Here is a 14,577-nt window from a genome sequence, read left to right on the forward strand (position 1 = left end):
ACCTTTCTTCATTTTGGTTTTCTTTGGTTTCAGAATACTGTACTGAGGAGCAGCTCGCGGCCCTGGACGCGAAGGCGAAGCCCGAACCAGTGCACGAGTCGTGACGCAGCGTACTTACTACCACCTAGGATAATTTGTCGTTATAGGAACAGTATTCGTAATAAATGATTTGTAATATAATTTATTTTCACATTTTATTTCATAATTCCTTTGCGTTCTAATAACTAGTAGTCTTTGGGTGATAGAATATCGTGCGATATAGATTAACGCAAAGCGGACGAAGTCGATTATATAATTACTAGATGTGCCCTGCGGCTTCGCCCGTTTTATTTTGGGAGGCAGCGTACTGCTAGATAGTCTACACCAATAGTCATATATGAGATTTTGAGATTTTTCACAATCATTTTTTTTTCTCACGTATTTTTTTGCAATAAAAAGTATACTATATTATTTCTAATACCTTCAAGAATATGTATAAAAAGTTTCATAAAGATCGGTTCAGTAGTTTTGCGCGTGAAAGCGTAACAAACAAACTTACATTCACATTTATAATATTAGGGGGGATATTTTAAATTTTAAGAAACCTGACTTAACCAGACAGAAAAATCTCTCTAAATCAATGACCTTGAAAAACTAAAACGCATTATTTATGGAAATATATTACTTATCATAGCACGAATTACAATAACATAGGCGTTTTTATTATCATTATTAAATTCTTTATTGCACAAAACAAAATACAAAGAGAAACACAATAGATAAAAATAAAAAAATAATAAAAAACAAGTTTAGGTATGCAAAGGCGGTCTTATCGCTAAAGCGACCTCTCCCAGATAACCTTTGACAAAAGTAGTGTAGTTTAGCATTTTTCTAGATTAATGCAACTCTATTTCTCCTAAGTTTTTTAAGGAGAAATGACAAACCTGTTCACAACTAACTTCGTTGTTGCTTTTCATGTCTCATTTTATGAGTTAAATTTTTACTAATGCAAATATTGTAATGAATGAGAGTTATATGCTATTTGCATAGCTTATTCTGCATATTTTGGCAATAGCACCAGACACATATTATTTGCATTAAATTAGTAAACGGCATCTGTGAAGATAAACCATGTTTCGATAAGGATTTCGCAAGTGATAGGACAGATGATCTGCTATCGCGTACTTGATTTTACTCAAGATCCATCTGCGATTCAGTAGTACATTTGGTACTACCTAAAAGTGGTAACATTTAGTGAAGCGTCGAAAAGCTTTGGTAAGTAACTTTATTACGATCTTAAAAGTCTTTATTATTATTAAATTTACCGTGTAAGTGTAAACCTTCCCATTATTAATTTAAATTATTTTTAATAACGTTACTTCAATAAAACAAAAACCTTCTTCAAAATCTTCTTCCAATGGGATTCAAGATGATTCATTTTCCACATCTTAACGAAGTTGTTTAGATAATCACAACTTCATTTGGCATAGCTAAATCTGCGCATTGGTTACGGCCACAATTTTGGCAACAAAAGGCTTCAAATTTCTTAAAGCATGGAAGACAGGTTAACACACTAATTCATTTGCATACACACAAAATATGCCATCAGTAGGAAAACCATTGTTAGTTAGTGACTGGTGTTTGTTACTAGCCGTTACTGTGTGGGATATTTTAAAAATGCCTTGTGGATATTGTACGGAGACCACTAAACGGGCTTTATTTGTAAGTAAACTAATAAAAATAATTTTAGCACTAGCCATAATAAATTGTTAAAGCGGTGATAGCGCATCAGTTAGGAGCTCGACTTTACTTACGGGAGGCCGAGCTCGAATCCCAGCACCTTTTCTAAGTTATGTGCGTTTAAAGTAATTAAAATATCACTTGCTTCTACGGTGAAGGAAAATATTGTGAGGAAACCTGCATGCCTGAGAGTTCTACATTATGTTGCCAAACGTGTGTGGAGTCCACCAATTTGCACTGGACCAGCGTGATGGACCACGGCCTTAACCCCTTCTCACTGTGGGAGGAGACCCGTGCTCTGTAGTGGGCCGGTAATGATTTGAAATTCTCTGCCTATTTATGCAGATTATATTTTAATTCTTATTCAGTGATATATAATATATGGTGGTACCATGTTTCTTATACATATTATATAAGTTTAAACTAATTTAGTTTAAACTAATTTAGTTTAAACTTTCTGTTTTTCCACGGTTTTTCTAATTTTGACTGTAATTTATCAAATGTCCAATGGAACAATTGGGCATTAATTTAAGATATAGCATTGTTGAAGTAGTAACCATAAGTGAAACTATTTTTTTAAGATCAAAAGACACTTCCGCGTACAATTATTAAGAGTATATTATACGAGTATATGCAACGAGTAATGTTACATTGCATTTTACATTGTTAGGCTATAATGAAGCCAAGAGTGTAATAAGTAATGTACCATACGCGTTTCATACGAAGATTTTCATCACACTTGTGAGGAAAATCAACAGGCTAAACTTTCAAATACGTTCTAAGAACATACAAGTAACTGACCCTCTTTTGCTTGTGACCCACTGTATGAAAGTTTCATAGACCACTCTCTAGATTTTGGTGGAAACAGGTTATTCACACATCACACATGTGTTGTAGCAACTATACATTTACATCTAAAGATACGATCTTTACAAAGAATGAATCTTCTATAGATGAATAGGGTTTAATGAAGTTAATTTTAATTACACAATTTGGAGGATCTGGATCTGAGGATGTAATTTATTTAATTGGGCTCCATTGCTGCCGCTGGTTGGCAACAAGGCGCAATAACTGGTAGACGTTCCCTGCTGGACATGGGTCTTTGTGAAGGGTAATATTCCACGGTCTTGTGCCGTTTGTATCCAGCGGCGCCCCGCGACTTGTTTGATGTCGTCACATCGGTCCAACTAGTACCAATGGGTTTTTTTGCCAGTGCAGTGTTGCCATTTTACCACCTTGGGATCCCAGCTTCCATAGCTTCACCGATATTAAATTTAAGTAGCTGTTTCGTAAGAAGGAGGCAAACCTAAAATAAATGAGGACAACACGAAATATTCATTGTTGTTGATAAAATGCTACTAAGCTGTTATCATTATTGTGAAAGTGTTTTGGAAATACCTGCCACTCAACCAAATATTATCGAAGATGTCACTCATGATAAAAAGATGAAATGAGATAATATAGTCCCGGTTGATACGCTTTTATTATTCTGTTACTATGTGTGTACCGCTATTCGGGAATTGTTGTCATTGCATATATTATATACTATATACTGTAAAAGGTTGTGGATATATCATAATCATATCAACCCATTACTGGCCCACAAAAGGGCATGGGTCTCCTCCCACAATGAGAAGGGGTTAGGCTGTAGTCCACCATGCTGGCCCAGTGCAGATTGGTAGACATACAACTTCTATATAACTAAGTATATAACTGTTGCCCCGGATCATTGATTTAATATGACCTCAGATGCTCAGATTGCTGTATCACCTAGATTTGTGTGACATAGGCTGTTACTGCAGGCAATCTTAGATCTTCAGAGAGACCTCACAATCTTTTTAGTAGTCAAATCAAATCAAAGCTTTGTTATAGAAGTCATTTTCATATGAGCCACTTTTGACAAATCTTAATGTTTTTCTTTGGATGATGGTGATAACTACATTCTTAAAAATAAAACTAAACCCGAAAACTAGGGAGCTTTTAACCTAGTAACCCGAAAACTAGGGGGCTTTCAACCTAGTATTTGGCTACTTTACTAATCGGTGAACTAGAAACATGATTTTTACGATAGTGAAATAATCTAAAAATCTACCGATTAACCGTTAACGTTACCTAATTATTTTTACTGTTATTTTTTTTAGAAACAAATAGACCTGTCATAGATTAAGGTACAAACAAGACTAATAACAAAACAATTTTTGACCTGGAATTTATCACGCTTGAGTGGCAATCTGATTCGGATACCTTGACAGTTGACCTGTATGAACTAGTAGGTATAGTTTTTCTTAGAAATAATTACTTTTATTTGTGATCATCGTTTCAAATGATTGCATTCAATTTATATCTAAACGTTTTCAACCTTAAAATCGGTTATTTAGATAACTAGAATTGGTCATTGTAGGTTACAAGAAACAAGATTCTTTGGATTTCGGAAAGAAATTATACTAACTTTTCCATTAAGTAACTAGAAGATTAGACTAAACTAGATTATACGGCTTACAGCCACACTTCTAATAAGATATAAACATCTTAAGGCTGTAATATCAGTTACCACCAGCGGGGCTAGCGCAGGCAGGAGACAAAAACTATATCCACCGATTAGGAGATATAATTAACGTGTCCACCTGCTAAAGCACGGGAACATGGATTATGAGAAGTTTACCCCTGTGCATTATTGCACATATATTATGTAGCCATGTAGCCCCAAAGTAAGCGAAGCTTGTGTTATGGGTACTAAGGTAGCTGATGAATATTTTTATGAATATAATACACATAAATACTGTATAACAGATAAACACCCAGTCACTGAAAAACATCCATCAATTATTTTTCCGGTTGTGGGAATCAAACCCACGGCCTTAGACTCAGGAAGCAGGGTCGCTGCCCACTGATCGTTGTCAAATGTTATTTCCACTTGTGTGTCAGTGCTCTGAGAGTTGGTAAAGCTGTGGGAAAACATACATTTTTATCCATTCCCCGGGGAGATAATTGTCTTCTGCCCATGCTAACCGTTCTCATAAATCAAGGTCTAAAGGGGATACATTCTAATAAATCAGGTAAAAAAATAATTTTTATTATAGATGATGTTGAAGATCATCGTAGAGCTAGCCCTCGTTGGGGCGATCGCTTCGGTGTTCATCGTAGCGGCGCAGGGCAGTGCCGAGGAAAGGGCTGCAGAGGAAGCCGCAGGGAGGAGGTACATGCGGACGCTCGATGAATCTACGTCCAGGGCGAAGAATCGGAAAACTCTGGCTGCTTGGGAATACCAATCGAACATAACTGATTTTAACCAGGAAAGACAGGTAATTTTATCAATTTTAGGTTTAAAGACATTTATTCTCAAACAAAAGTGAAACTTTAATATATAACAGATAAACATTACTAATCGTATAAATAAATAAATATAAAATAAATATAAATATACTACGACAATACACATATCGCCATCTAGCCCCAAAGTAAGCGTAGCTTGTGTTATGGGTACTAAGATAGCTGTTGAATATTTTTATAAACTTATAATATACAGATAAACGCCCAGACACTGAAAAACAATCATGTTCATCACACAAACATTTTAAACATAACTATTATTAATTATGCAGTAACTGACTTTTTTTTTTAATTTTTATAGGGGAACAACTTCGTCATATCTGATTTTATCGAAATCCTTTTACGCCGCGCACGCAGCGGAAGATCTCAAAATGAAACAAAAACCCCGATTTTGATACATCCTCCATTGGTGTCATGCTCCTATTGGTCTAAGCGTGATGATTTATAGCTTATTGCCTTTTTTGATAAAGAGGGTATCCAACACTTAAAGAATTTATCAAATCGGACCAGTAGTTCTTGAGATCATATCGTTCCAACAAACTCTTCAGCTTTATTTGTTAATAAGATTAACAATACACAGACGGCTTAAGTGCATGGAGGTGGATATCCTCAATCCAAACTGTTACAAGAAATGGTTTAACAAAAAATCTAAATCTTCATACTTTTTGGTCTGGCGATATTAAACCAGTCATTCAATTATTACCTTGCTATTAACTATATCATACTTAATCTTACCATCACGCCTTTTTGTGTTGTTATAGTTACAAGTGGCCCTAGAAGTAGCAGATCAAGAGAAAGAGGCCTGGAAGGAAACAATGACCTACCTCTGGCACGAATTCGAGGATCCAGAACTCAAAAGAATGTTCCAGAAGTACTCCAAACTAGGCACATCTGCTCTTCCAGAAGACCTGAACCAGAGACTTATTAGTGCTATTAACAACATGCAGGCGACATACGCTAAAGCAACGATCTGCGATTACAATGATCGCACGAAATGTGATCTTCGCGTTGAGCCAGGTAGATATTTCAGTCAATTGCTAGAACTTTTACTGCAAGGGTCGAGAAATATGACATCGAAACGCTTAGGGAGACTGTCGGACTTTTCGGTTAAAATGGGGTTTCAAATTAACCCTTTGAATATAAAGATGGCGGTTATTCTACCATATGGCATTTTCATGGAGTTTTGAAAAAAGTCAGTAAGAATATGCCAGAACTAAAACAACAAGTCTGTTTTTCTCAAATGGACTTTATGTTGTCTTTTAATAAATAAATTTGAATTTAAATTTCACGTTGTTCGATCCCCAAAAACCTTTTTGTACATGATTTTCGCAAAATGACGAACTCCCTGGCGCAACGATGAGCACTGAATGAATTTAAGTAGTAGGTCCCGGATTCGAGTCTCTGGTCTTTGGTCTGGAATTTTCTCTGGTCTGATCTGGTGGAAGGCTTCGGCAGTGGCTAGTTACCACCCTACCGCAAAAGACGTGTTGCTAAGCGATTGAGTGTTCCGGTGCATAGAAACCGCTTAGGGGTATGACTAACATACTCCACTAACAAGTTAGCCCGCTATACATATAGAGATTGCAGTCAAGGGCTAACTTGTAGCGAAAAAAAAATGAATGGGCTCCGCCGTGTTGTCCGATTGCTTTGGTGGGTTGGCGGCTTTAGTATGAAGATATCTTAAGATGACCTTCAAATTATGATTGAAAACATTCTATCCTTATAGAAATAACGGAAATCTTCGCTAAAAGCAGCGATGCTGAAGAGCTAAAATACACATGGTTGGAGTGGCATAAGGCAGCCGGTGCGGCTTCCAAGGCTGACTTTATTGAGTACATCAATATGGACAATGAGGCTGCCAAGTTAAACGGTAAGTAGATTAAATTTTACGTATTTTTAATTTTTAAACATTACTGGCACGCAGTTACAAGGCACGGGTTCTTTTAGAATGAGAAGGGTAAGGCCAAGGGCGAATTGGTAGACTCCACACGCCTTTGTGAACGTTATGGAGGTTCTGGCATGCAGGTTTCCTCAGGATTGCTTAAATTAAAAATTCACATAACTCCAAAAGTTTGAGGTGCATGCCTCTGAACTCAGACCCCCGAAAGGGTGGCCGAAGCCCTAATCACTAAGCTATCACCGCTTATTTTTACTCACCCACACCACAATAAAGCCGGGTTAACATTAAACTGTTGTGTTCATCAGAAACATATCGGATTCATACATTTTGTGTCGAGACGTACATTAGACATCTTACTAATGTCCAAGGTGGCGACTTTTGTTTCCTGAATACAAAGACTCTTGATACAACTGACGCTTATTGTGTCCATCAGCCTGAGGCGTAGGTGTTAAGCCTCATGTACCTGTTATTAGACCGGCAACCACAACAATGTCACTTAAGTGGCATATATTACAAAAAATGGCGTAATAAATGGCAGTAGTACTTCCGCGGACGAGCTGTCACAAAAAGCTATACTTTCTTATTACTTATACTTTTCTAGGATACGACAGTGTAGCGGAATGGTGGCTGAGTGAATACGAGGAGGCTGATAGCGAGGATCAGTTCGCTGCGCTGTGGGACCAGATCAAACCACTGTACCAGCAGATTCACGCCTACGTGAGGAGGCACTTGAGACTGAGATACGGAGACCAGGTCGTCTCTGCCAAGGGGCCCATTCCTGCGCATTTGTTGGGCAAGTTTTTTTTTAAACATTCATCATTAACAGCTAGGGTGTCTGTTTGTAATCCCTTACCAAAGTCTCGAGCAGAATTGACCCGATTATTGATCGAATGCGGGAGCGAGAGTTCTATACTATATTACTGCAGCGCGTCGGATATGTTCGCTAGGGCCAGAGTACCGGATTTCTGTGCGATCATGAGGTCGCGAATCGCCAAAAATAACCCATAAACTATGACGCGTGCTTAATAGCACGCGTTATAGTTTATGGGTTATCTTACTCTTTCTAATGAAAGAGTAATTATTATGACGTGCGTTTTTATTGTTTCTTATTTTTTTCATTTTGTTATTTAAATTTGTTTCTTTATATTTTAATAACTGAGCTTACACCTTTCAATAAAGATTATTATTATTAATATATTATTTATAACCCGATATTACAATAAAAGAACAAGAAAACCGGGACCGATAATCACTGTCCCGCATTATGGTAGACAATTCCGATTTCTTAATTCTGGATTCTGAAACTTGGCAGAAAACTCGACCAGGAAAACCACTACAAGAACTCGTTCTTCTTTTCACTTCTTAAATTAGTAAAATTAAACCACAAGGTCTTAGAGGCAGTCCTTCTCCTTGGTTAAGCTATGCGCGAAATGCTTTCGCAAGGGAAACGACAACTTTGCAACGTTTTTTTGTTTATGGAACGCACTTAACTCTGTAACTTTGTCAAAACTATTTTGCAATACTTGAGGTTGATCCGAACCTAAATAGCAACAAGAATAAAAAGTCAGTACGAACGCCTAGCGAAAACGAATAGCACGAGCGGACGGGCGTAAAATAGCGGATAAAAGTTTGTAAGGAAAACATCGGAACACGTACGTGGTTAAATGCCAGTTTTCTTAAACGCTAATAGTATACTAAGTGTCAAGTTTTTCCAATGACAGTAGAGGTCCACTTTACCCTTAAAACTTACTCGTGCTAGAGGCGAGATAAGATTGAGATCTAAAAATAGGAAAAATAATAAAAATATCTAGGCTCAAAAATCTTTTGTAGTACCACGTTACAAGAATTAGGTTAATATTTATTGCATTCACACGCAAGCCCGGCTAGCTCAGTCGGTAGAGCATGAGACTCTTAATCTCAGGGTCGTGGGTTCGAGCCCCACGTTGGGCGAAAATCCTTTTTTGTTTTATTTCAAGTTTATTTTTATTTATATATTTTTTGATTTTCATTTGAACATATATTCAATAATATTTTACATTTAAATATTTACTTAATTGTTACTTAATTCGTGACAAACAGCGACGCTTTTTTCGCATTAGGAACTTAAGTCTTTGAAAGCTAATACGAAATAAAAATCAATAACTGTTTGCCGCGAATTCGAACGAACGAACGAACTTCAGATCTTCAGAAATGACAGATTTCTAAAACGATTACAATATATTATAGCTTTGATTCACGTTTCTTCAATTTCCTTGCTTATGGTGTTTACTACTATACCAACGGGCAACGACGTAGATTTATTTCCACTCTATCGTGGCTGAAGACGGTTTTCCTAAAATATCTTTAGTAAGTGTTCATCATCATCAAATTCAAATTCAAATTCAAAATTTCTTTATTCATGTAGGCCTATCACAGGCACTTATGAAGCGTTCATACATATTTGTTTACATAATTGTAACGGGATGGTGATAACTTCGTTCGCCAACTTAAATCTAAAGCTAGTCTTAGAAGAGCCCACAACAAACTTAGCCGGGTAATTTTTTTTTTTTTGTTATCACCATCTTCCAGTAAATTTAAATTAAGCTATGAAGCTAGAGCAATTCACACCCAAGCTTTTTTATCGTTTAAATAATCCTTAATATTATAAGAGGATTTTTCTGTAAGCTTACGTTTTATATAAACTTTAAACTTATTGAGAGACAACTCAAAGATTTCATTTGGTAATTTGTTATAAAATAATATACAATTGCCCTTGAATGAATTTGCAATTTTGTGTAGCCTAGTAAACTGCACAACGAGTTTATTTTTGCTTGTAATATTTATATTGTTACATCATATAAACTCATTACCGGCCTAGTGAGAAGGGGTTAAGGCCCCTGTATACTATGCCGCAGCGCGGATTGGTGGATTTCACACATCTTTGAGAACATTATGTGGAACACTCAAATATGCAAGTTTCCTCACGCTGTTTTCCTTCATCAATCAATCAATCAAAAATACTTCATTGCGCACACGAACAAAACAGAAATAAATAAAAAAGAACAAAGGTACAAGTAATTTAAATTTGTGTAACATCGTTGAAGCAAGTGATTTTAATTGCTTAAAACGAACTTACGAGTAAATTAAAAAAGTTAGAGGTGTGCGCAGGAATTCGAACACAGCGAAAGTGAAGTGGAAGTCCTACCCACTTGGCTAACACCGCTTCCCTTTATTATCGCTTTTTATGATATTAAGATAGATTTAAATTTTAAATAAATTTTAACAGGTAATATTTGGGCTCAATCCTGGAACAACGTAGAGAAGTTTACGAGACCGTATCCCGACAAGCCAGACGTAGATGTGACTGCAGCTCTCATTAGTCAGGTATTCAAATTCGATTATATATATATATATATATATATATATATATTTAGGGACTGCTAGTTGGATATATAATATATACATATATATATATATGTATATATTATATATCAGTCCCTCGCGACTTCATCCGCCTATACTACATATACACTACATATATCTAGCTTTTAAGGTTGACTACCTTAAAAAATAGATGAATGTAGTCGCAGACTTTTTTTAGAACTTTTAAAGGGGAACAATTTTGAAACTTTAATATATTCGCAGCTTACGCAGCGAAAGCTCAAAAAAAAAACACCGATTTTGAAAGATTCTTCAATGGCGCAATGTAACTATTGGTGTTATCGTGATGATATAGATTAGCCTTTCCCTATGAATGGGCTATCCAAAAGTACATAAATCTATTAAAGTAGACATTTTTAAAGCAATAAGGTAGTAAGTGGCAAAAATAATAGGTACATATTATTATTAAAACTAGCAAGCAAGAAAGAGATAGTAAAAGATAATTATGAAGGTATTTTTTGTTGATGATGTTTAAATTTTCTTTCTTATCTTCTTCTGTACTTCCTCGGCAATGTTAATTCTGTAAAAAGATTGATATTATGTGTATTAAGTTACTCCAATGAAATTACTGTATTTAGCAAAAAAATATTATTTGCACCGAGGCTTTATAGCCTTTCTAAACTGTATACATTGAGTGTTAGAATGTTCCACATTGCTTATAAACATACTCCAGATTTTTTTCGAGCCCGCTATCGGGGTGTGCTTCCTGGCCTGCTTGCCTAAAGAAGTATAACTTCAAAAAAAAAATTTTTTATTCGGCAACAAAACCGAATAATTTGGCCGAATACAGAAAGTGGAGAAGATGCCGAATACGCCGAAAACCAAACGAATATTTTATAAAGCCTTAATTTTTTTAGAACTACACAGCCTTGAAGATTTTCAAGACAGCAGAAGAATTTTTCAAATCTATCAACTTAAGCGGGATGCCGGATCTGTTCTGGGAAAGGTCAATAATTGAAAAGCCCCAGGACGGGCGTGATATGGTATGCCATGCATCCGCTTGGGACTTCTTCGATGGAGAAGATTTCAGGTATACCGCCATTACCTTACATTTTACGAGTTATTACTACGTAATTAAATTATGACATCTTGATGACCACCCTGGCGCAGCGGTGAGCGTGAGGTTTTAAGTTTTAGGTTTCGGGTTCGATTCCCGGCAGGGCAATTTGGGAATTTTAATTTCTGAATTTACTCTGGTCTGATCTCTTGGGAGGTTTCAGCGCTGGTTAGTTACCACCCTACCGATAAAGAATCGCTGCTAAGCGATTTAGCGTTCCTGTACGATTTCGCGTTGAAAACGATTAGGGGTATGTGTTTGATACAACTGCCATGCTCCCTAACAGGTTAGCCCGCTACCTACCACCTTAGACTGCATCATTACTTACCCTTAGGTAAGATTACATTGTTGACGGGCAAACATGAAGTGGAATTTAAAAAAAACTTTTCTTGTGACTACTCAGTCATCAAAGACATTACTTGAAGGTATACTTATTACTTTATCTGAAGTAAATGCCAAGAGGCAGCATTAAAAATAGTGTTATGCTACCCGGATTCCATAAAACTCTACTTTTATTTGGTGATATTTCAGGATAAAGCAGTGTACAACTATAACGAGTGCCTTCTTCAAGACAACTCATCACGAAATGGGCCACATCCAGTACTACCTGCAGTACAAAGATCTACCTGTTATATACAGGGCAGGAGCTAATCCAGGTTAACATACAATTATTACTAGGAACTACCTAGCTGTGTATTTGAAGAGAAATAAAATTTCAACCTTTTTCTACTTTAAAAACAGTTTTGAAACGTCACTTCAGTCCATTTGTAGTGACTGTACCACCGGTTCGGAAGGCGTCCTACAGAGAAAAGACGGCAAGGAACTCAGCATATTGCTCTGTTTTAACATCATTTCCCAATGTTTAGAATTTTTCTACCTTGTGAGAGATGAGAGTGGAGAGACCTGCCTCCAACAGCCCTGTCGTTAAGAAATTCATCAACCGATGTTACTAAATTCTTCTGCTGTTTAAACTTATATTTTTAGGACATACACACACTTAAATTATCCGTATAACAAATGTGTGAAAAATTTCGTTACGCATCAGGTTAATAGACATAAGGCGACACGTTGCAGGACGTGTTTATCTGCACCGTCAATAAAAAAGCATGATATATCTTATAATCACAGAATTTAAAACATGCAGAACCCTCATTTAGCCATTATTGCATGCAGTGTATTGTGTCAAAAAACAGTGAAAACGCCCCGCGCACGTTTTACTTCACACCCGCGGAATGTTGCTAGCTAACAACCTATTTCCTCATTTTATGGCAAACCTTTAGAACATTCGCGGTAAGATAATTACTGTCAAGTGCTAAATGTTATGAATTGACTAACTCTATGTTCGAGAAACACTTCTAAAGTGGAGTGGTTTTTGATGCTTCAAAATAAGTCGTGTACACGGTTTCTGTATGTTCTTAATTCTGTGCAAATAATATAGTGTTAAATCTGGCAATAAAATATTAAGCAAATTTTACCCCGACCGATCATGTGAAATTTGGAAAATATCACATAATAGTATTTTGTTTTGTTTCAGGGTTCCATGAAGCCGTTGGAGACGTGATTTCCCTGTCCGTGGACACTCCCAAACATTTGAGGGTTATGGGCTTGCTCGAAGATGGACCCGATGATCTTGAGTCCAATATAAACCAATTGTACAAAATGGTAAATACGTGTCTTGATTGATTGAATGAAAACTTTGACTTACCGTGTGAGTTGGCTTCATAAACAGTTCACTGCTGGACTAAAGGCCCGCGTCTGTGTGCCCGCGCTGGGCACACGGGTTGGTAATCTCAGTAGATGGTACTAGTAGTGCAGAGGACGTTGCTGCCCGTTTTCCTAAGGGGAGGGGTGGTTGTATCCTGATCTGAGGTCACCATACGGCACTGAGTTGATTATTATTGGCTAATGCTTATTATCATGTAATAGTAATAACCGGGATCAAATCATTCAATCAATCAATTTTAATTTTGCTGGAATATGGTACACACACATGTTTACATAGGTGTTAAATGAATTTTATAAGTGTCACATATGCCAAGATTGCCGTGCAAAAATTTGTGTTAAATCATTTTAACAATGTTCAACATTAAATAACAAAGAAGTCACATTTAAATTAATTACAACTAAAAACAAATAAAAAGGAAATACTGGAATGAATTAAAAAAATACAATGATCGAATGAATGTTATATTTATTACAATTTTCCATTTTGGTAGTCATTGATATGATAATAAAGCCGATGCAAAAGTTTGTCGAATAATACTGGGATAAAGAGTAGATTATAGTACTTTCCGACTTGTCAACTAACTCTATTTTAACAATCAAGATGATTGGTTGCTTAAATTGGGCGTAAAGGAATGACAAATAAACAGACTTCCGCATTTATAATATCTGTAAGGATGAGATGTTTATTAAGCGTAATATTCGTATTTCCCAGGGAATTGACAAGATTGTCTTCCTACCATTCGCCTATCTACTGGACTTGTTCCGCTATGGTGTGTTCCGTGGTAGCACCAGTGAAGCGGACTACAACTGCCACTTCTGGCAGCTGAGGGAAACATTACAAGGCGTGGAGCCACCGGCATCGAGGAGTGAGGAAGACTTCGATCCCGCTGCAAAATACCACATCTCTGCTGATGTTGAATACATGAGGTATTACAGATATTCTATATCTCTCTCACACGGCTCACAGAAACCGCGCACACGAGTAATATTGAAGCATCAAAAACCACTCCACTTTAGAATGGTTTCTCGAACAAACGGTTAGTCAGCCATTTAGCAGTTGACAGTCTTTATTTTACCTCTAATGATTTAAATGTTTACCATAAAATGTGAAAATATGTGTGAAGTGAGACGTGCGAGGGGCGTTTTTACTGATTCTGTACACAATGCACTGCATACAATTTAGCAATTAACAGTAATTATTGTACATCTAATTTTTAAAAACCATTACCATAAAATGGGAAAATGGGAAAAGTTTATGAGCTAACAACAGTCCGCGGGTGTGAAGTGAGACGTGCGCGTACGTTTTCACTGTTTTTGGACACAATACAATGCATACAATAATGGCTGAATGAGGCTCCTGTATGTTCTTAAATCAATGATCCCTCTTTACATTATCCTCCTTATTAATATATCCTTATTAATATCC

General features: G+C 36.6%; 1 protein-coding gene and 1 non-coding gene across 2 annotated transcripts in view; both read left to right on the top strand.

The window, feature by feature from the left end:
* Positions 1-14,577, top strand: part of LOC120626503 (angiotensin-converting enzyme-like) — a 138,964-nt gene that overhangs the window by 54,290 nt on the left and 70,097 nt on the right. The window contains exons 12-23 of the mRNA XM_039894030.1: positions 34-100; positions 1,235-1,254; positions 1,631-1,701; positions 4,800-5,021; positions 5,811-6,066; positions 6,776-6,919; positions 7,551-7,742; positions 10,215-10,312; positions 11,227-11,399; positions 11,958-12,082; positions 12,961-13,088; positions 13,864-14,078. Of these exons, the coding sequence (XP_039749964.1) occupies positions 34-100; positions 1,235-1,254; positions 1,631-1,701; positions 4,800-5,021; positions 5,811-6,066; positions 6,776-6,919; positions 7,551-7,742; positions 10,215-10,312; positions 11,227-11,399; positions 11,958-12,082; positions 12,961-13,088; positions 13,864-14,078 (1,711 nt within the window). The remainder of the gene's footprint in view (positions 1-33; positions 101-1,234; positions 1,255-1,630; positions 1,702-4,799; positions 5,022-5,810; positions 6,067-6,775; positions 6,920-7,550; positions 7,743-10,214; positions 10,313-11,226; positions 11,400-11,957; positions 12,083-12,960; positions 13,089-13,863; positions 14,079-14,577) is intronic.
* Trnak-cuu lies at positions 8,827-8,899 on the top strand. The gene has a single exon. It is a non-coding gene; the product is annotated as a tRNA-Lys (tRNA).

Source organism: Pararge aegeria, chromosome 9, assembly GCF_905163445.1.
Source record: "Pararge aegeria chromosome 9, ilParAegt1.1, whole genome shotgun sequence".
NCBI lineage: Eukaryota > Metazoa > Arthropoda > Insecta > Lepidoptera > Nymphalidae > Pararge > Pararge aegeria.